We start from the raw sequence: 23,199 nt of genomic DNA, 5'->3' as shown, positions 1-23,199 counted from the left end.
GGAGGAATTAGACTAAAAGAACGTGAGTGATTTTGACCGATTTCTTCTAATTGGTTGGGACAGTCTTTTTGGGGCTGTAAAGTTAAGGACGAAAATGAGTTGAGGAGTACGCAAGCAGACAGACACGCTGATGATCGTCCCGTGTACTCATCTAAAATAAATGATTGATACCCAGACACCGACGATTTACGTTTTTTTTTACCTTTATTTAACTAGGCAAGTCAGTTAAGAACACATTCTTATTTACAATGACGGCCTTCCCGATCACGACGCTGGGCCAATTGTGCGCCGCCATATTTGATACAGCCCGGGATCAAACCAGGGTCTGTAGTAACGCCTATAGCACTGCGATGCAGTGCGGAGCCCCAGTTGATGAGAAGCACATTTATTTATTGATAATAATGTGGGTTAGAGATGTCCTCTTGATTGTTGTTGATCACCTGTAAAAGAAGAGCGTCGGCATATTGCATATTGTTGGCGCCAAAACCTATTTTGTGCCTCTCCAGGTACAATGTTACACTTTCTTGTCATGTATGATTATATTTTATTCCTCGTTTATTGAAGAGGCTTCTGTTAATTCCCTGTTCAGAAAATTGAAGGGCAAATGGGGCGCGTTCGAGCACATGGTGTTTCTATAGGCAGGTTTCCATTGACCCAGGTTTATTCGACAAAAGCAATGTCGCAAAAAAATGTAGCGGGAACGGCAGATACAGAAGTCATTTTCTAAAGATCCACGACAGTTTAATCCGTTTGATAGGTGTGGATTTTTCTTTTGTCCAACTTTCTTTATTGCGAGAAATGATGGAAACTGTGTTTTTCAAATAAATAATTGCAGAATACTTTTGAATGTATTCAGGGCCAGTGATGTCATCACATACAGTGGGGCAAAAAAGTATTTAGTCAGCCACCAATTGTGCAAGTTCTCCCACTTAAAAAAATGAGAGAGGCCTGTAATACACCTCAACTATGACAGACAAAATGAGAAAATCCAGATAATCACATTGTAGGATTTTTAATGAATTTATTTGCAAATTATGGTGGAAAATAAGTATTTGGTCAATAACAAAAGTTTATCTCAATACTTTGTTATATACCCTTTGTTGGCAATGACAGAGGTCAAATGTTTTCTGTAAGTCTTCACAAGATTTTCACACACTGTTGCTGGTATTTTGTCCCATTCCTCCATGCAGATCTCCTCTAGAGCAGTGATGTTTTGGGGCTGTTGCTGGGCAACACGGACTTTCAACTCCCTCCAAAGATTTTCTATGGGGTTGAGATGTGGAGATTGGCTAGGCCACTCCAGGACCTTGAAATGCTTCTTACGAAGCCACTCCTTCGTTGCCCGGGCAGTGTGTTTGGGATCATTGTCATGCTGAAAGACCCAGCCACGTCTCATCTTTAATGCCCTTGCTGATTTTCACTCAAAATCTCACGATACATGGCCCCATTCATTCTTTCCTTCACACGGATCAGTCGTCCTGGTCCCTTTGCAGAAAAACAGCCCCAAAGCATGATGTTTCCACCCCCATGCTTCACAGTAGGTATGGTGTTCTTTGGATGCAACTCAGCATTCTTTGTCCTCCAAAAACGACGAGTTGAGTTTTTACCAAAAAGTTATATTTTGGTTTCATCTGAACATATGACACAATCTCTCACAATCTTATTCTGGATCATCCAAATGCTCTCTAGCAAACTTCAGACGGGACATGTACTGGCTTAAGCAGGGGGACACGTCTGGCACTGCAGGATTTGAGTCCCTGGCGGCGTAGTGTGTTACTAATGGTAGGCTTTGTTACTTTGGTCCCAGCTCTCTGCAGGTCATTCACTAGGTCCCCCCGTGTGGTTCTGGGATTTTTGCTCACCGTTCTTGTGATCATTTTGACCCCACGAGGTGAGATCTTGCGTGGAGCCCCAGATTGAGGGAGATTATCATTGGTCTTGTATGTCTTCCATTTCCTAATAATTGCTCCCACAGTTGATTTCTTCAAACCAAGCTGCTTACCTATTGCGGATTCAGTCTTCCCAGCCTGGTGCAGGTCTACAATTTTGTTTCTGGTGTCCTTTGACAGCTCTTTGGTCTTGGCCATAGTGGAGTTTGGAGTGTGACTGTTTGAGGTTGTGAACAGGTGTCTTTTATACTGATAACAAGTTCAAACAGGTGCCATTAATACAGGTAACTAGGTCTGTGAGAGCCAGAAATCTTGCTTGTTTGTAAGTGACCAGATACTTATTTTCCACCATAATTTGCAAATAAATTCATAAAAAATCCTATAATGTGATCTTCTGGATTTTTTCCCCTCATTTTGTCTGTCATAGTTGAAGTGTACCTATGATGAAAATTACAGGCCTCTCTCATCTTTTTAAGTGGGAGAACTTGCACAATTGGTGGCTGACTAAATACTTTTTTTGCCCCACTCTAACTATAAGCTCCACTTCACATTTCATTCTAAATGCCTACTGCTTGCAAAATACATTTTTTCAATTATAAAAATGTTTATTTGCATGACAAGGATTTTCCTGACATTCAAGAACGCCTGAATTGCTTCGCCTTGCTCTTCTGGTTGGCTGGCAAGTTTCACCATCCAATTATTTCAGATCTACAGGAGTGCAAGTGTCACCATGGCACGGAGCTTGGCAATACGTTGGCACATGAGAATGATTAGAATATGACAAATATTAGTCAATTGCTTGGCTTTCGCGGGCTACCTGAGGCATGAGACAGATAGGTGGGAGGAAAAGTTTTTTTCTTTTTTGAAGTGTCTTGTCATTACGTCATGCAGTTTTCTTCGAGTATAGGTAGCTGCGTCCCGGACTGGTCTCGGAGTGGTGGGTGTGTCAAAAGCGCTCCACTATAGGTTAGACGCTCTTGATTGAACGGTGTTGTCCGTGCCACTTAAAAGGGTTCCCATGGTGAAACTTGCCCTCCTGTGGATCTGAAATAGTTGGATGGTGAAACATGCCAGCCAACCAGAAAGCAAGGCGGCAGGTATCCTAGTGGTTAGTGCCTCGAATCCCCAAGCTGACAAGGTACAAATCTGTTGTTCTGCCCCTGAACAAGGCAGTTAACCCACTGTTCCCTGGTAGGCCGTCGTTGTAAATAAGAATATGTTCTTAACTGTCTTGCCTAGTTAAAAAAAGGTTACATTTTATTAAAAAAGGAAAGAAATACCACAAATTAACTTAAGGCACACCTGTTAATTGAAATGCATTCCAGGTGACTACCTCATGAAGCTGGTTGAGAGAATGCCAAGAGTGTGCAAAGCGGTCATCAAGGCAAAGGGTCGCTATTTGAAGAATTTGATTTGTTTAACACTTTTTTGGTTACCACATGATGTGTTATTTGTCTTCACTATTATTCTACAGTGTAGAAAATAGTACAAATAAAGAAAAACCCATGTAAATATCCATTGATTCTTGAAGAATATAACTTATAAATCCTTCATGAGCTTAGTTCAACTGTCACACTCCATGAGAACCCAAAATATAAGCTTGTTTTTCTCCAATGTTTGTAAACATTGTAAATGTAAACAAACACCTTATAGCCTCATAACACAGTTAAAACAATCATGTTGATATCATGGATGGTCAGTCCTTACATCCATAGCTCTGTCTATTAATCTGAGAGTGGTTACATTTCTCCAGGCCCATCCCTCAGCTTTGTACTAACAGAGGCATGGTGGCCATTTTGATACTGTTTCATCTGTGGATTTGCCCTTTAAACAGCTGCATATTATCAAGATATCAAAGTGTCCCCAACAAAAAGGTAAACGATAGGCCTAGAGCAAAGGCAGCATAAGGCATTAATTTTTCTCACATACAGTTGAAGTCGGAAGTTTACATAAACCTTGGCCAAATACATTTGATCTCAGTTTTTCACAATTCCTGACATTTAATCCTAGTAAAAATTCCCTGTCTTAGGTCAGTTAGGATAACCACTTTATTTTAAGAATGTGAAATGTCAGAATAATAGTACAGAGAATGATTTATTTCAGCTTGTATTTCTTTCATCACATTCCCAGTGGGTCAGAAGTTTACATGCACTCAATAAGTATTTGGTAGCATTGCCTTTAAATTGTTTAACTTGGGTCAAATGTTTCAGGTAGCCTTCCACAAGCTTCTCACAATAAGTTGGGTGAATTTTGGCCCATTCCTCCTGACAGAGCTGATGTAACTGAGTCAGGTTTCTAGGCCTCCTTGCTTGCACACGCTTTTTCAGTTCTGCCCACAAATTTTCTATAGCTTAACCAACCCATAAAGTAAAATGTAACATCCACATATGGCCAACTATGTCAACTTTAACATGGATTTATCCTGCAATAGATGTCGTTCAATTGGTAACATACATTTTTGTCTTCTTCTGATGACCCTTAAGGGGAAAGTACATTACGTTACTGATTACAATTTTGGACAGGTAACTAGCGGATTACATTTAGAAAGTGACTTACCAACCCTGTGTACAAGTTATACTCAACACATAAATCCTAAGATGGTAAAGCAGCATACATAGGAGTCTGAAAGTGCTTTGTCTGCAGTAAAGTGATGAAGTCCATTGCTATCATCAAAAAGATGAGTCCTGTGGTTCATCCGGCTTGCATCCCAACTCTATACTACATTTAGTTTAAAATATCTAATTTGCTGCAATATTGTGTGGGCCAGTACATATGCTTCCTGCCTACACAAAATACACATCATCCAAAGTAAATTTGCAAGATAGCCATCTCATAAGACTGCTGAACAGTTAATCAAATGGCTACCCGGAGTATTTGCAGTTTACCCTTACCTACATGTACATATTACCTCATCAAGTCAACTGCCAGTACACAGACTCGGTACAGGTACTCCTTGTATACTGAACAAAAATATAAAGGTAACATGTAAAGTGTTGGTCCGATGTTTCACAAGCTAAAATAAAAGATCTCAGAAGTGTTCTGTACCCCCAAAAAGCTTATTTCTCTCCAATTTTGTGCACACATTTCTTTACATCCCTGTTAGTGGGCATTTCTGCTTTGCCAAGATAATCCACCCACCTGACAGGTGTGGCATGTCAAGAAGCTGATTAAAACAGCACGATCATTACAGAGGTGCACCTTGTGCTAGGGATAACAAAAGGCCACTCTTAAATGTGCAGTTTTGTCACACAACACAATGCCACAGATGTCTCAAGTTTTAAGGGAGATGGCAATTGGCATGCTGACTGCAGGAATGTCCACCAGAGCTGTTGCCAGAGAATTTAATGTTAATTTCTCTACCATAAACTGCCTCTAACGCCGTTTTAGAGAATTTGGTAGTACGTCCAACTGGGCCTCACAACCGCAGACCATGTCGAACCATGCCAGCCCAGGACCTCCACATCCAAATCAAATCAAATCAAACTTTATTTGCCACATGCGCCGAATACAACAAGTGTAGACTTTACCGTGAAATGCTTGCTTACAAGACCTTAACCAATAGTGCAGTTCAAGAAGAAGAAACTATTTACCAAGTAGGCTAAAATAAAAAGTACAAATAAAAAGTAAGACAATAACACAGTTCCTTCACCTGCGGGATCGTCTGAGACCAGCCAGCTGATGAAACTGAGGATTAAGAAAGCTGTCTGTAATAAAACCCTTTTGTGGGGAAAAACTCATTCTGATTGGCTGGGCCTGGCTCCCCAGTGGGTGGACCTATGCCCTCCCAGGCCCACCCGTGGCTGTGCCCCTGCCCAGTCATATGAAATCCATAGATTAGGGCCAAATCAATGTATTTCAATTGACTGATTTCCTTATATGAACTGTAACTCAGTAAAATCTTTGAAATTGTTGCATATTGCGTTTTATATTCTTGTTCAGTGTATACATACAGTATAGCCTTGTTATTGATATTTTGTTTTACTATTTCCTTTTTTTATTTGCAAATGTTGTACTTTGTAAACCCCCTAAGGTTGATGTACTGGAAATCAATTAGCATATAAGAAAAATAAAAAATAAAAATCTGTACATTTAAGTTAGAGATATCCACCGCATTCGCCTATGTCTCACTTCCGCATCTGCTGTGACAGAGCTAGAGAGGTGTTTGTCAGGCCATGAGACCTTCCGGCAATCGGTCTTCTCACAGAATTGTTTGTAGCATCCAAACGGCTTGGCCGACAAAAACTATTAAACTATTATTGTACCCCTCTATGGAAACACGAGACTCTCACGATGGCGTACTCCGTTTTGCTCTACTACCCCCACAAGCGTCTCGGGACTCGTCTGATGTGTACACCTGTTGTATGCGGTGCATGTGACAAATAAAATGTGATTGATTGATGGGTCAACTAGTAGTCTCCTGCATGTAGTCTAACAAACACACAAAAACAAATGTACACGGAGTCTATCATGTTCAATTGTAATTAGTATGCGTTGTGTGATTGATTCAACAAACTGTTTAGTAAGAATGTATTGTGCAGTGTTGTTTTGTTCTTCGGTGTGGTTTTCATATAATCCCTCATGGAGTTTCTCTCTCTTTCCTCAGTCAACACTTCAAACGTCTGTAGCATGCTCTCGACGCCTGTATCAAGGAACAGAGGGAGAATCAGGGAGAACATAACAGTACTAAATTGAACATGCTTATAATTAGAATACTGCCGAAGATGACATGATACACGAAACAGGGAGATGATGGTAAGTTCCATTCTTGAGTCAATCAACCGTGTTGTAACATTTTCATGCCACTGTTGCACTGCTGCCTGAGCCACAAGGGCTTCATAAAAACAGATGTCTTTTCCGTTCGTCATTCTTTTACGGTCATTATTGAAATTGTCTCAAACATGGAATAATACTGAACAATATAGCATTCGAATACAGTGCATTCGAAGTACTCAGACCCCATGACTTGAATCATTATTTTCTCATCAATCTACACACAATAACTCCAAAATCACAAAGCAAAAAAAACAGTTTAACAAAAAAAATGTTTGCAAATGAATTACAAATAAAACACTAAAATATCCTATTTACATAAGTATTCAGTCCCTTTACTCGGTACTTTCCGAATGCACTGTCTATATCAAATTACATTTCAGACTAATTGCATTGGCTACTTACAGTCCAGCCAGGCAAAGTGGGTCCACTTTCGAAATTCTCCACTGCTCACAACAACCCTTAACCCCCTGCATATCAAGGAGAGGGTGAGGTAGGCAATATCCCCCTCTGAGAGAACAACCTCCAAACCGATCTCCTCCCAGACACGTTGTTGCATCTGAAGGGCAAATAGCAAATTCAGTGTAATTATAAGGGTTGTTACTTTTACCAATGGACAATGCATACTGTACATGCTTGTAATTACAATAATTCTTACAATATTCAAAGTCGTGTAGGCTTACCCGTAAAAATAGGGCAGGGTCTGGTGGCTTTCTATATTGATGTCTATTCAGATCATTTTTGTTTAGCCCTAAACTGCATAGGACATTTGATCTTTGGTTCTGGGGGTCCGGTGGCGGGAAGATCTAGTCCCAAAGGTCCCTTGGCGTGAAGTGCTGGTTCTGCACAAACGGCAAATAAATATAGTGAATTCTGTAATGGAAAACATATCACTCTGTTAAGCGTTCACTCTAGGAGATAAAAGCATTACATCATTGATAATAAAACGGAATGATTTCAAACACTATTTTATTTCTAGGAGCAAAACAATTGAACACAAGCAGAATCTGTATTATACAGTGGTACAGTACAGGGTTCTACAGTGCGACCATTTTACTTGCATATGCGCCTAAATATTTTGCTGTGTGACCTGGAAATGTTATTTAGTAGAACCAGTGCGCCTAGAAAAAAAAGGAAGAATTCTAACTTTAATATCTGAAATATTTTTCATTTCTTTGTGTGTTCCTACATTTTTCAACTGAGGCGCACACATGCTCCTTGTAGGAATGGTCAGCGTAGAGCCCGTGCCATCGCCATGTGTGATCCTTGTCAACTCAACGCATGGAGAACGGCAACACAAACCTCTATGCGGGTCTGCCTTCAACCTATAAGACTAACAAAAATGGGCAGTGGTAGATTCTGCAGCAGTCGTTTCACTGCAACAATTTAGGATGCTCACCTCTCCTTTGAACTGTGATACGCTGTAAAGCGCCAGCATGTCTGACATTAGCTAGTCATTAAGTGAATGACTATATTCACTCAATACGCCCATTGATGAACATACGCATGATGTCAGCAGGCACAATAGGAGACTGGAGTTGATCTCAGACTGGCCACATACAGACAGAGTATCCTATCCTTCACATCTCTTTCCTCTCCCCTCTCTCTTACACAAACCAACCCACACACCCACTCAACCAACAGAGTCAGGGCTCTATAGGCCGTGTAGATTTTGTCATTGCATTCAGGGACACGTGTGATGTAATTGTCACAGAATGCTTCTTTTCAGTAGACAATATGTTCTAATTTGCATGTGTTGTATTGTGCAGTGATGATTGAAGCATATGTACGGTACATGTTCTCCGTGGAGAGGAGTTTCTACATATTCAGTGGGCCTGTCCTCTCATTGTTTGTGGGACAGGCAACAGGTTGGCATGCTGCTGGGTTTTTGTTTGAAAGAGCTCTTTTTGATCCAGTTGATTCTTTTTTTGTAAATACTTTTTCGCTGGCCTATATCTTTCCGTTTGCTAATAAAAGCCTCACTCTGGGCACTGTGAAACCTTACCGCTGAGTCATTCTCTCTCTCTCTCTCTCTCTCACTCACTCACTCACTCACTCACTCACTCACTCACTCACTCACTCACTCACTCACTCACTCACTCACTCACTCACTCACTCACTCACTCACTCACTCACTCACTCACTCACTCACTCACTCACTCACTCACTCACTCACAGAGGTTTGGGAGCCTTGTAAAGAGCTGAATAGCTGCTGCCTGGTGTGGTGTGTGTGATGGAGAGTGTGTGTGCGAGAACTGGTGTCGTCCTGGCGACCCTGCAGAGCTCCAGTCTGATTGTCTGGTTCCCACTGATCCATCATGCTGTCTGATCACCGAGAAAATCCCCATCACTCTGAAACATAGCACTCACACCGAGATGCTTTAGCACCGAGGCAGAGGTTTGTTTCTACTGTGTCTCTCTCCCTCGTTCTCTTAATCCATTTTTCCCTCGTTCTCTCTATCCATCTCTCCCCCCCTGTTTAGTGTGGCTTTTAACGCTAACGATATTGACTGTAGGTCTGAGAGTGTGTGTGTGTGAGTGTGTGCTTCCGTATTTCTGTGGTTGAATGTGTGTGAGAGCGTCTGTAACTGTGTGTGTGTGTGTGTGTGTGACTCTCTCTCTCTCTTTTCTCTCTCTCTCTCTCTCTCTGAGTGGTGATTTATTAATGCAGGTTGAGCTGCCTGCAGCTATCCCCCTGCAGACTGCAATGGTCCCTCAGGTGAGACTCATCATTGCCCTCTTGTGGGCCAAAGGTAGAAGATGCTTATTGCAGTCCTGCTTTTTCCATAATCAGGATTGTACCATTATTTTCACATTAAGACAGGAAGCCTCAATACCAGAGCGAAATAAGGGAGGATGGCGAGGAAAGGGGAAAAAGAGGATCTGAGAAAACACACTTTTTCTTGTGCACTTGTCTCAAAAGTGCATCATCAAACACCAGCCTATTTGCAGTTATACACATGCACACACACTGAAGACTTCATATGGATCCACAATGAAAATGATTAAGTGCAAAGGACCTAAGCAAGTTAGCTCATTTGAATAAATAAAACCACATGTATTAATTGTAATGTATAATACCTTAGTTGTGCTTAATTTTGAATGTGTCTCTACTTGTGTCTTGCATCGACTCCCACGTACCCTGTCTTAAATCCATGCAATTCAAAGGTTTAGTCAACAGCTTTATTTGCATTTGCACATTCCAGATCAGAGCAATAACAGATCTTACAAATGCTAGTGTTTTCTTTACTTTGGATTGTGTATGTGTGCCATTCAGAGGGTGAATGGGCAAGACAAAATATTTAAATGTCTTTGAACGGGGTATGGTAGTAGGTGCCAGGCGCACTGGTTTGAGTGTGTCAAGAACTGCAAAGTTGCTGGGTTTTTCACTCTTAACAGCAGGACATCCAGGCAACTTGACACAACTGGGGGAAGCATTGGAGTCAACATGGACCAGCATCCCTGTGGAAAGCTTGACACGTTGTAGAGTCCGTGCCCCAACAAATTGAGGCTGTTCTGAGGGGAAAAGGGGGTGCAACTCAATAATAGGAAGGTGTTCCTAATATTTTGTACAATCAGTGTAGAGCTACAAGTCACGTACGTACATAAACAATTCCTGAAGCTACTGTACAGCCTCCGCACCCCAGAGCTATATTGCCTTCGTCTCTAACTGCCGTAGTCCCTAACACGGCCACTAGTTTATCACTTTCACTGCTGCTTGTTTATATCTGTGGCCTTTGGGGTAGGGTGCCGCATCCGGCCCCACCATCAACCCTGCAATCCCTCCCACAGCCCCTCCTACTGCTGCACCGCACCCTACAGCTTTACATGTGATTGCCCCCACAACTTATAGGCCCATCACCGCCTGGTATGACAACTGCTCGGCATCTGACGATAAGGCGCTGCATAGGATAGTGCGTACGGCCCAGTACATCACTGGGATCAAGCTTCCTGACATCCAGGAGCTATATACAATTAATCAAATGGCCACCCGGACTATTTACATGTTTCTTTACACTGCTGCTACTGGCTGTTTATTACCTATGCATAGTCACTTTACAAATGACCTCGCCTAACCTGTACCCCTGCACATTGACTCTGTACTGGTACCCCCTTTTATATTTTATATAGCCTTGTTATTGTTATGTCATTGTCTTGTGTTACTTTTTTGATTTGATACGTTTAAAAAAAAAGAAATAGTTTATTTAGTAAATATTTTCTTAACTCTTATTTCTTGAACTGCGTTGTTGGTTAAGGGCTTGTAAGTAAGCAACAGGTGTTGTATTCAGCTCATGTGACAAATACATTTTGATTTGCTTTGATTTGAGCTACAGCTCCTACCTCTGCCCCTACCAATAATGGCACCACCTGAAGATCCGGAGGGCATGCTGATAAAGGAGTTCATGAAAATGGCCCCAAAAGGGAGATGTGGGAACGTATATCATGTCTTCAACAACAAAGACCTCACCAACCACGAGCAGGTGAAAAGGCTGCTGGAAGGGGTGGAGGGGAACAAAGGAAAGTACTTCACCTATGAAATGTTGAGAGAGGCCAAGGATGAAATAAAAAAATAAAGGGAACACTTAAACAACACAATGTAGCTCCAAGTCAATCACACTTCTGGGAAATCAAACTGTCTACTTAGGAAGCAACACTGATTGACAATACATGTCACATGCTGTTGTGCAAATGGAATAGACAACAGGTGGAAATTATAGGCATTTAGCAAGACACCCCCAATAAAGGAGTGGTTCTGCAGGTGGGGACCACAGACCATTTCTCAGTTCCTATGCTTCCTGGCTGATGTTTTGGTCACTTTTGAATGCTGGCGGTGCTTTCACTCTAGTGGTAGCATGAGACGGAGTCTACAACCCACACAAGTGGCTCAGGTAGTGCAGCTCATCCAGGATTGCACATCAATGCGAGCTGTGGCAAGAAGGTTTGCTGTGTCTGTCAGCGTAGTGTCCAGAGCATGGAGGCGCTACCAGGAGACAGGCCAGTACATCAGGAGACGTGGAGGAGGCCGTAGGAGGGCAACAACCCAGCAGCAGGACCGCTACCTCCGCCTTTGTGCAAGGAGGAGCACTGCCAGAGCCCTACAAAATGACCTCCAGCAGGCCACAAATGTGCATGTGTCTGCTCAAACGGTAAGAAACAGACTCCATGAGGGTGGTATGAGGGCCCGACGTCCACAGGTGGGGGTTGTGCTTACAGCCCAACACCGTGCAGGACGTTTGGCATTTGCCAGAGAACACCAAGATTGGCAAATTCGCCACTGGCGCCCTGTGCTCTTCACAGATGAAAGCAGGTTCACACCGAGCACGTGACAGATGTGACAGAGTCTGGAAACGCCATGGAGAACGTTCTGCTGCCTGCAACATCCTCCAGCATGACCGGTTTGGCGGTGGGTCAGTCATGGTGTGGGGTGGTATTTCTTTGGGGGGCCGCACAGCCCTCCATGTGCTCGCCAGAGGTAGCCTGACTGCCATTAGGTACCGATATGAGATCCTCAGTCCACTTGTGAGACCATATGCTGGTGCGGTTGGCCCTGGGTTCCTCCTAATGCAAGACAATGCTAGACCTCATGTGGCTGGAGTGTGTCAGCAGGTTCCTGCAAGAGGAAGGCATTGAGGCAAGTTGCACCACAGTGGGTGGGGTTATATCCTTCCTGTTTGGCCCTGTCCGGGGGTGTCCTCGGATGGGGCCACAGTGTCTCCTGACCCCTCCTGTCTCAGCCTCCAGTATTTATGCTGCAGTAGTTTATGTGTCGGGGGGCTAGTGTCAGTTTGTTATATCTGGAGTACTTCTCCTGTCCTATTCGATGTCCTGTGCGAATTTAAGTGTGCTCTCTCTAATTCTCTCTTTCTTTCTCTCTCTCGGAGGACCTGAGCCCTAGGACCATGCCTCAGGACTACCTGACATGATGACTCCTTGCTGTCCCCAGTCCACCTGGCCGTGCTGCTGCTCCAGTTTCAACTGTTCTGCCTTATTATTATTGGACCATGCTGGTCATTTATGAACATTTGAACATCTTGGCCATGTTCTGTTATAATCTCCACCCGGCACAGCCAGAAGAGGACTGGCCACCCCACATAGCCTGGTTCCTCTCTAGGTTTCTTCCTAGGTTTTGGCCTTTCTAGGGAGTTTGTCCTAGCCACTGTGCTTCTACGCCTGCATTGCTTGCTGTTTGGGGTTTTAGGCTGGGTTTCTGTACAGCACTTTGAGATATCAGCTGATGTACGAAGGGCTATATAAATTTGATTTGATTGATGCTATGGACTGGCCCGCCCGTTCCCCAGACCTGAATCCAATTGAGCACATCTGGGACATCATGTCTCGCTCCATCCACCAACAGACCACCACAGACTGTCCAGGAGTTGGCGGATGCTTTAGTCCAGGACTGGGAGGAGATCCCTCAGGAGACCATCCGCCACCTCATCAGGAGCATGCCCAGGCATTGTAGGGAGGTCATACAGGCACGTGGAGGCCACACACACTACTGAGCCTCATTTGGACTTGTTTTAAGGACATTACATCAAAGTTGCATCAGCCTGTAGTGTGGTTTTCCACTTTAATTTTGAGGGTGACTCCAAATCCAGACCTCCATGGGTTGATAAATTTGATTTCCATTGATAATTTTTGTGTGATTTTGTTGTCAGCACATTAAACTATGTAAAGAAAAAAAGTATTTAAGAAGAATATTTCATTCATTCAGATCTAGGATGTGTTATTTTAGTGTTCCCTTTATTTTTTTGAGCAGTGTATGTAGGGGAATGTATAGTTATACCTACAGTAGTTGATTTGAAATGACAAAATTAGAAGGCTCCAGATCCAAATGTGCTTAACTATTAGTTATTAACCATTAGCCTTGCAAATAGCCCGTCTCCGCTTTTGCAAACTCCTTTGTAGCTTTTTGTTTGATCAAGGAAGTAATGCGTGGAGACTGTAAAGACATATTACAATATCTAACAATTACACAACACACACAATACTATTTAAGGTACAGACATTTTTAGGCCAAAGTAGCTTTGAACCCAGAGTGAACCTTTGAACCCAGTAACGGCTACAATACAGTTTCAATGTAACTGTCACTGTTTAACATGTAACCCTCACATATTGAAAACAAAATGGCTCATATTTTTCTAGTCTTCTCTGCGCACCATTTACAAAATCAGCAACTTGCCTAGCTACCCTGTTATTTAACAAAATACATGAACAATGGAGAACCATTGCCGAACATCGTTTGAAGGAGCATTACAAAAACAGCCTCCCTAATCCAAATTATAAGCAGCAGTATTTTATTCATCGTTCTTTCTGCCCTCACACAAAATGTCCACCTGTTTGTCTGTGAAATAACTTTCCCGTTGATATTCAGAGATTTAAAACATAATCCGCTTCAATTCCCCTTGAGAATCGAACCCACAACCCTGGCGTCACAAGAGCCATGCACTACCAACTGAGCCACACACAATCTTGCTTCCCTCTGATGTTTTGATGGCACAAATAATCAAGGAAAGATACTTTTGAGATGAAGTCAAAATAGAAACGTGAGCCTCGTCTGCAGAAGTTTAAAATTGGTATCCATGTAGTGAGAATTAAGCATGAGAGTGTGATGGTACACCAATCTAAAGTTGAACATAAGAAAAACAGCGGGAAGGGCAGACAGCAATATAATCATCAGTTGAAAGGTGTCTCATAAGCCCCTGCTGTACGACTGACAAGAGACTCCTCATTCTAATACAGTAATGAGTATTTTAAAAGGACTGCACCCCCCCACGCCGACATACGTAGAAACACCCCAAACGTTAGGTTACGTAACAAATCCCACTAAAGACGACAGCAACACTCTGGATAATCAAAGGCTTTATTCAAACATGAAATAAGTACAAACAAAAGAAATGTGAGAAATACCAAGATTTTTGCATAAATTTACATTCCAGAGACGACACGTTTTTTGAAATAATTGTTTAAAAATCTAGAAGCAAGCAGCAAAAACAACACAAAACAAGGACAGTGCATGAACCATAACCATGTTTTTCTTCTGCGTACCTGGCTGCTATGAAGGAGTATGCATCCCATTGCAAATGCATCAACTGGTCGTTGCCACCTAAACGGCTGATATACACTAATAAATGATTAGCATGGGTCTTTGCATTGTGTTGGCCCATTGCCACCTTACCAGAGATCAAACGGTCCTTGCAGTCAAGACTCGCGCTAGGCTACAGAACAGTGCTTACAACCCAACATGCTGACAGTACACAGTGGCATCCATTGGTGTCATGCTTCACTACACTGTATATTTCAATAGCGGTTGTAGCATTGAGAAGACAACTCTTCTCAATGCTACAGGGTTAGCGTGTGTCTTAACCTGGCTAGAGAAACTCCTGTTACTCGGCCCGCTCGGTGTATCATGATATCAAATCAATTCATAAAGGAATGGATGAAGGGCAAAATGATCATCTTTCCTTTATTGTAATTATCACTTCACCAAAGTGTTGTATATAGTTAGATGTGTTAGTGCCACACACCAGCTAGGTGAAGTGAAATGTGTTGTTTTACAGGGTCAGCAATAGCCTGGTCCTTGATCAGATACTAATATCCTAGTCAACGTCTCTGACTATGGTTGTCATGCTAGCAGAGGAGTTGGCTAAAGAAGACACAGGTCTGGGATCAGGCTAGTGTAAGAGTAGGACGACCCACTGATTTAAATACACCTTAGAACAATAAAAAAACATATCAGGATCCTTGCTGATCAAACAGTAGCTTTGCTACCTAGTGCCATGGACAGCAGATAGCAATTACAGTAGAATACAATACAACTACAGTAGACAGTTTCCACATAGTGCTGTCTGAGCATCATCTTATGGCAGAGTGGTTCTCATTTACTCTACTCAATATATACATCCGAGTCTATGAAATAGACTACGATGGTGAAACTGAAATGTGAACCCTGACTTAGAAAGGGGAGAAAGCTTTGTCTTTTGATGTGGAAAAACATGCCAATGTGGATGCAAAATAATATTCAGATATTTATATCTGTGTGCTGAATATTGGTGAACTAAGTTCTTCAAATATATAAAAATAGCTTTAAAAATTCTGACCATTTTTAGTACAGTGTAGCGTTAGATTCATGTAGATTTTAAACATCCGATACAGTGAAGTACAGACTGGTGTAAAAAAGGTCCTCTGCTCCACCTTTCCTCCTCAAGAGACATTGCCACGTAACAGAACACAAGTCGTCCACACTCAACTTAAGATAGAGCGTTACGAGGACTAAACTAGTCACGACTCATGTACTTCCCGCCAAAAAAAACACTATTGCAACCTACCAAACAAGTAGCCTGGTCCCAGACCAGTACATGCTTCAGCCAACTATAACGCTAGTCAGAGAAGTTGGTGAAGCAGAGATCAGGTTCACCAAACCAGGACTGGTAACCTGGCCCATTTGTGGTAACAGCATTGGGTCTACAGTAGGACATAAGTGTCCAAAGGCAAACGTCCAAATCACTGGAAAGGTGGAGCAAGAATCCCCCCCCCCGTCACCCCAAATTTGGCAAACAGAACTCACAGAATCTCTTTCATACAGGACAGGGTTAAGGAAGGGCCAGAGGTTGTAAGCATCCAACAACTAACTTTATATAGAATATACTCAGTTGTCACTCATCGTCTTCGTTACAAAGGCCTTTCGTCAATGAACAAAAAAGGGTGAAATGAAAACAAGGATTTAAAAAGGAAACGAGGAGAGTCTATAAACTGTTTGTGTCGCATTCTATAATGCCACAAGGGCAACAACTCCCCCAAGAACAAAAGCAAAGACGAAAGCATGACTCATGCGGCGCATTCACCTCCTCACGGACGCAACAGAAGCATTACCACAGGTAACAATGCACAAAGGCGCACCAACAACCTCTCCCATCTGAGAACGGGACGTACAGTAGAATAGGTGGGTGTTTCCGGAGGCAGCTGCCCGCCATCATATACCCCGATATAAAAAAAAAAGGCAAACAGAAAAGGAAACCAAAGGAAAATTTTCACAGCTCGCGCCACTGACATTTTAAGGACACTTAAAGGAGTTTTGTATTATTTGGGTTGAGCGCCGAGACAAAGCGTTTCACTTTGTACCTCGTCTATGCTGGTTAAGAGAGTTGCCAAAGCATGATAATTTTTTTTAACAAGATACGACTGAAATAAATAACTCAAAACTCTACCAGCGGATGTGAAAAAAGGCCACCGAATGCTTCTGAGATATGCAAACTCAAACATGACAGCACGTCAAAACCTAACCATGACCCTCGAAGCCTAACAATAACTTGAGTGCAGAAAGGACCGCCGCTGTTAAATGAAGATATCATGGATCGAAATCCTGAACTGAAACACACAAACCTCACCTGCACAAATCCTACTCACAAATCCTACTTACATGAATGCATCATTTGCTCAAGAGATCTAGTTCTGCGTGGATAAAGACAGTATCTCCCGTCAGGAGTTCCGGTTCCTGGATGAAGGCCAAGTTGAGTCAGAAGATGGGGGCTACTAATGACAAATAGTGCCCTCAATCCCATAATAGCCCAGGTTTCATACGGCAAAAGGCAGGTAACAATACAGGCAGTAAACAGACACCCTTTAGGAGTTAATGGTGAGGTCCCTATTCAACGGTAAACGGCTAAACTTCATGCCCAACGTTTCCCCATTCATTCTTTTACATGTTTGGGTGAGAACATGAATCCTGACATGCACTCTTGCAATGCAAATTGAACAGTACTTGTTTGACTTCCTCATAAACCCGGTTAACAAGTTTGATAGAATCAGGCCCTGAAGCTGGATGCAATAGGAAGTCCTCGCCAAAAGGGACACTTTTTGACCAATTTATACAGTTAAAGCGTTTTAACCAGTCGACCATGCCCGACCTACATTAATTACATCCTGAGAAAGAACGACTGAACACAAACGTATCAGGTCATCAAAACAGAACCTAGTTTTTAACAGTTCTAACTCAAGAGATGGTTAAGTTACGGTTTCTTTGTGCGCTTAAGTGGTTGTTTTGGCGAACAGTAAGTGAACTTTTTTTTTTATGTGGTGAAAAGTGTCACATTGAGAGCAGCCCCCTCACTTAGTTCTCCTCCCTCCATCTCTACAAGGCTTTTCTTGCCCGAGGTGATGTCTTGTCATCAGACTTCAGACCAACACCGTTGGCAGAACCTCCTAACAAAACAAAAAGGAACAAGAACAACATGTCAGAAACATATTTGCCTCACAGAGTTAAAAATGGCTGGAGGTGGGTGTTTAGAGTGGGCAGCGGTGGGGGACTCACCCCGGGCTGGGTCCTTCTTGTGGGGCTTGCTCTTTGGGCTGATAGCCTTCACCTTGGAAGCCTGGCTCTGGCTGTGCTCCCTCCACTTCTTCAGCTGAAAGTTGATGAATTTCCACATCATCCAAGCCTGGGTGAGGCAAATGGCAGCCAGGCATGTCATCCTGAGTCAGGGAAGGAAACATGAGGACCAGCCATGAGCAGGCTTCTATTCTTTTAGAAAGAGGAAAAGTTCTAACTTGCTCTCAAGGCCCCAATCAGAAGGGGAGAGAGGGCAAATTAAAAAGTGACCTTAAGGAACATGACTTGCCTAACGGTGAGAACATTAAAGTTTCCCTTTGCCAGTGAGAATCCCTGGTTCTCTGCACGGGGCAGTCCGAAGCCAAACGTCAGTACGGAGAGGGTGAGGGTGACGAGGCGTGCGATGACGAAAAGCATCGCCCACAAAGTGAAACTGGGAAAGGAGAATCAGAGGGGGGGGGGGGGTTACAAGTCACCACGGCAATAGCAATGACATCTTCTACGGGCTCATGTAAGGAAGGGTTTCCCCCAAACTTTATCCTGGGGCAAGTTTTTGTTTTTTTGCCCTAGCACTATACAGCGGATTCAAATAATCAAAGCTTGATGAGGAGTTTGTTATTGGAGTCAGCTGTGTAGTGCTAGGGTAAAAAATAGGCATGCACCCGGGGGTGGCCCCAGGACAGAGTTTAGGAAACCCTGATGTAAGACACCATCACTACCAAGTTATTCAAACCAAAATCAGGGGACGCCGACATAGAAGGACAAGCTCCCATTGGATCACACGAGTGAGTTGCTGAAGGATGGTGATAATTCAAACTAAATCCCAAAACCCTGTGTGCAGATTCTACTGCCAGTGTAAAATCCATACCCCTTCTGCTTGTTCTCGTCACTGAAATAGAACAGGCGCGAGGCGTGGAACAGGAGCTCCACCAGGGAGTGAGGTACAAGAAGCACCAGGCCCAGCCGGTGGAGGCTAGTGAACACACAGGAAACAGGAAGTCAGCACAGCACCAGGTGAAACGTATCAGAACTTCAGATGGCATTTTTTGTCCAGGGATTAACAGCACTGAAATACTCAATATTATTCACATTTGCAGCAGGAAGCACTGTCTTTTAAAGACATCCAGATGATTTATGCATATCTACCATAACAGCCTATAACTGATGCATGCAATTATAAGCTGCAGTACTCCAATATTGTTCAGTAGTAGGTGTACGATCTATTAGAAAGATTGCATTTGTTTTATTTGGTAAGAACGGCACCACTGCGAGTGCTGCTACCCTAGCGGAAACGATTGAGGACATGGTCAGCCAGCCCCGACAGGGGTACAGGATACATCACATTGAAGCGATTTGCAAATAGTCTTGAACGACCTCCTTCCTTCCCTAGACTCCCGTCGGCCACGCCCGGTGATCAGGAACAGATGTGGGGCGCACTAGAATCAAATTAATGCCCTGTGCTGCCTTTACCCCAGTCTTCCAGACCAGCTGTCTTGAAGGAGAGAGGACAGAGGGCCATTACATAATATTGGGCCAAGGTTCAGAAGTCAACTAAACCAGTTAGAGGTACTACTGATGATTCTACCATCTGCTATTACTACTAAATCTTTCCATAGCCACTTTCCCCAGAACAAATTAGTTTGTCAGACATAACCTGTGTGTGGTAAGTTTAAACGACTGCCTGTATTTTGAGGATAAAGTAAGGAAATGTTTACAACTAACCCCACCCAGCACACAACTCTCGTCGGGATATATGACATAAACGGGATTGTTTTAACAGCGGTATCCCTCTGGCATAGTTTGAATACCTCCCTTGTTGTCCGCATCGTCCCGTCACACTAAACCAGGCCACCTCACACACAGTCACGAGGCGATAAGGGAATATCCACAGCTGCTCACACACACTTCATTGCAATGACGGGAACACCCAGATATGGAGTGCGTTTACCCCTCTGCCATACCAAACTCTTTCCTCGGATTGAAGAGAGGTTCTGCCGCTTCATTCAATTATTTGGGAAACGGCTCACTCAAGGCCGTGGAATACAGGCTAAATAAAAGTGCAAACAGAAAAAAACTTCCAAAACGGCAGCTCCATTCTAATAACCCAATCACATCCTCTTATCTGACCACTTCACTGAAAAGGACACACTCACTTTAAGACGTAGGCACCGGTGATGTGGAAGACGTAAAGGCAAATGTAATAGAGCTGGCGGGGAATGTCCTCCTGAGAAACAAGCAGGACAGAGCCTTTATTCATGACTGCTGAATCAGTGTAAGATGAGAATAAAGAATAGGAACCATATATATATATATATATAGAAAACATTGGGGTCACAAGACATAGCACAATTACAGTATAACAAGATATATCCTTCCAGGTTTTAAAATAACAGATGGGTCATCTTTAGGACCTAACCCCTGGTGTGATCATGGACGCTTACCTTTCGCACTTTCTGGAAGTACAGCTCAGGAAGGGCGTGGAGCCAGTAGGCCATTTGGCAAATGTAGAAGAACTTCACCTGAAAGCTGCAGAGGACAGGTGACAGGCAGGCAGAGGGAGAGATCAGGTCTATCAATGTAGGGAGGGAGTGGATATGATTGGAAGGTTTGACCATGATAACTTCAATCATTTTACAAACATGTTATTTGATGGTACATTAAAGTCCATCAATAATAAAAAGGTAATTTGGGAGAAAATATTCAGTTCACAATCTATGCATACCTGCTTATTCCATTTCCCACAAATTAAAATGCATAGAAATAAGATGCCTCGTAACACAATGACAAATTGGAAAGGATGGGAAGAGAGAGAGACACCTGGCGCTGTGTGTCTAGCTTGAGTAAAATATCCCATTCTTAATAAATATTTCAGGGGAACCTGACATCTAACATGGATTTGTTGAGGCAGCCCAATACAGCAGAAGTGTACTCCCACACACAATACTGGGGCTGCAATGCACCCTGGGAAAGCAAAGCCTGTCCGATGTGCTAACTCAAAACAGACGAGTCTTCCCAGAAAACCTGTGTTCAAGAATGCTTGGTAACTCTAAACAAGAACACACAGAATGAGCCGTGATGAATAGAGGTCTTACCCTGTCCTACTGACATATTGTTGAAATAATGACCGAGCAAGCTGAAGGTGTAAAATGAAATGTATAAATCCTTACTTACACCATGTGGGTGTGTGGATAGCCCGCCCATAGGAAAGTAGGATTTGTTGCAAATTCCTCCTAACAGATGAAAAGAAGAGAAGGCGTGAGCCAAAGAACAAATACAACGGGATGGAGTGCTCGTCTCGTCACATAATGTTCCCTGGCAGTGCTTCGTTGGCCTTTTTACCGCTGTTAAGATGCTGCAGCCCCAGATGAAGGAGATTAAGTAGAAGGCAGCAAGCTGTCCCGACTCATTGAACTTGCTGTGTTTGGTTTTTGACAGATGCAACCGCCTATTCATTTTCTGAAATCAGAGAGAATAGGACATGAGAAGCTGGGAAACGTGTCAGTTATCATTTGTTGTGGGCTGTGTAGTGGATGTGGGGGGATGCTATTCGAATGGCTAAGAGGGTGAGGAGGATAAGGCTGATGAGAGAGAAGGCCAGACCTTATTTTATGACTCACACAGAGAGATGGAAAAGAAAGGGGGGGGGGCACTCTCGCATACACAGTGACGTATGTATTCTGTGGAGCAACGACCTTTACAGAGGTCCCGCTTTCTCTCTCAGGTCACACACACACACACACACACACAGTGTGTCAGAGTCTGTGTGCATAGCCACTCACGTCAAGAACGTATTCCTGTATTAAGGCGTGGAGTATGACAGCGATGAGCAGGTAGAAGAACACAGTGGCCATGTCTTTAGGGCCGTACTGGTACAGGTTCACTGGCTCAGCCCTCTCATCTGATAACACACAAAGAACAAACAAAAAAACATGGCTAGAGGGAATCAAATACAAGGTATTGGATACAAGTACTAAATAATGTAATAAAAAGGCAAATTATCTTGTTTTAAAAATAGATACAAAAGACAAATGTAAAAACTTACCAAGACCTTGCGTCACATTGTACTGGACAGTGATGAACATGACGGCAAACTTCGCTGTCACCTACAATAAAGGAAGGACATAAGTGTAAATGTGCGTGAGAGTCAACAACAGTAAAAATGTGTTAGGCAGAGGTTGGGGTGGATAATGTAAACAATCCCTGTATTTTGCTGTAACACGGATAGATGTCAAAGCTAACTGGCTAGCAATCCATTTGGCAATATTAGATCGCCAACTAGGCTGTGTGAAACGCCAGCTGACCAGGCAGCCACTAGCTTGAACAGTGCCCCCCCGTGTGCAATCAGTGTGACACATGAGAAGGGAGACGCTAGCGCCCAGCCCCCCTCGTCAACAGACAATGCTTTTTTTTTTATATATAAAAAAAAGAAGATCTAGCTACTTGCCCTACCTAAGCGAACTTATACAGCATACATCCCAGGATTTAACACTGTACCTCGAACATCAGGCCGAGGAGAATGACCATAGCCACACACGAAACCATATCGGCGTGATTCTGGATCACGAACTCGTGGCTCAGCACCGCCGGGCTCTTGTTCTTCTTTCGGAAACCCATGGCTGACCGATACAGCTCTCCCTCTCTGCCGCACTTCAGTCACTCGCTGCCCCCCGCTTGCACACAGATGCAAACTCTCCTCTTTTGCTCCCTCCACCACTGCCAGTACAATGGGTTAATTGCAGGTCATGTGTTAGCTAAGAAACGACAATAAAAAAAGATGTGCCAAACACACACGCGATTTGTTCATAAGTCAGTTAAACGTCAACCAGTATTTTTTTTGCCAGCTGCACAAATGCTGACGTCTATTTTGTATGGTAATGAGGAAACCGTCAAAATAAAAGCCCGCAATTGAAAACTCCAACGTGGAGAAGTCAATCAAGATGCTGTATTACATTTGAATCAATGTACATTTGTATTGTGCGTATAAGCAAATGTAGGGAGGAATTTACGAAAACAATTATAAACATGCTTCTAAAAACATTTTTTTAAGACCACTATCGAAAAATACAATGTTCAATGTTTAGAGAAACAACTATTCTATGTGCAGAGGTAGAAGTGGGGTTGGGAATACTCAATACAGTAGGTTCTGTAGAATCTATATATTTATAACACCTACTCATTCAAGGGCTTTTCTCTATTTTACTTCCTTCTACA

General features: G+C 43.0%; 1 protein-coding gene across 1 annotated transcript; it reads right to left on the bottom strand.

Annotated features, from left to right (window-relative positions):
• Positions 1-14,509: 14,509 nt before the first annotated feature.
• On the bottom strand, positions 14,510-22,839 carry LOC115131907 (translocating chain-associated membrane protein 1-like 1). The gene is made up of 11 exons (XM_029663987.2): positions 22,483-22,839; positions 22,031-22,091; positions 21,768-21,886; positions 21,328-21,444; positions 21,160-21,218; positions 20,430-20,514; positions 20,142-20,212; positions 18,857-18,961; positions 18,278-18,421; positions 17,971-18,131; positions 14,510-17,861 (listed from the first exon to the last, which is right to left on the bottom strand). The coding sequence occupies exons 1-11, from the start codon at positions 22,600-22,602 to the stop codon at positions 17,791-17,793; spliced, it is 1,113 nt and encodes a 370-aa protein (XP_029519847.1). The 5' UTR covers positions 22,603-22,839; the 3' UTR covers positions 14,510-17,790.
• Between the last annotated feature and the right edge of the window lie 360 nt (positions 22,840-23,199).

The sequence above is a fragment of the Oncorhynchus nerka genome, linkage group LG7 (assembly GCF_034236695.1).
Source record: "Oncorhynchus nerka isolate Pitt River linkage group LG7, Oner_Uvic_2.0, whole genome shotgun sequence".
Taxonomy (NCBI): Eukaryota; Metazoa; Chordata; class Actinopteri; order Salmoniformes; family Salmonidae; genus Oncorhynchus; species Oncorhynchus nerka.
This window is presented reverse-complemented; position numbering and strand designations above follow the sequence as displayed.

Excerpts from the sequence above, each read along its gene's own strand:
- LOC115131907 (XM_029663987.2), bottom strand. The coding sequence starts at position 22,602 with ATGGGTTTCCGAAAGAAGAACAAGAGCCCGGCGGTGCTGAGCCACGAG. Across the intron at positions 18,962-20,141 it reads ACCGGTGCCTACGTCTTAAA|CCTCCACCGGCTGGGCCTGG; the intron begins GTGAGTGTGTCC and ends TGTGTTCACTAG. Across the intron at positions 18,132-18,277 it reads TTTAATGTTCTCACCGTTAG|GATGACATGCCTGGCTGCCA; the intron begins GCAAGTCATGTT and ends TCCCTGACTCAG.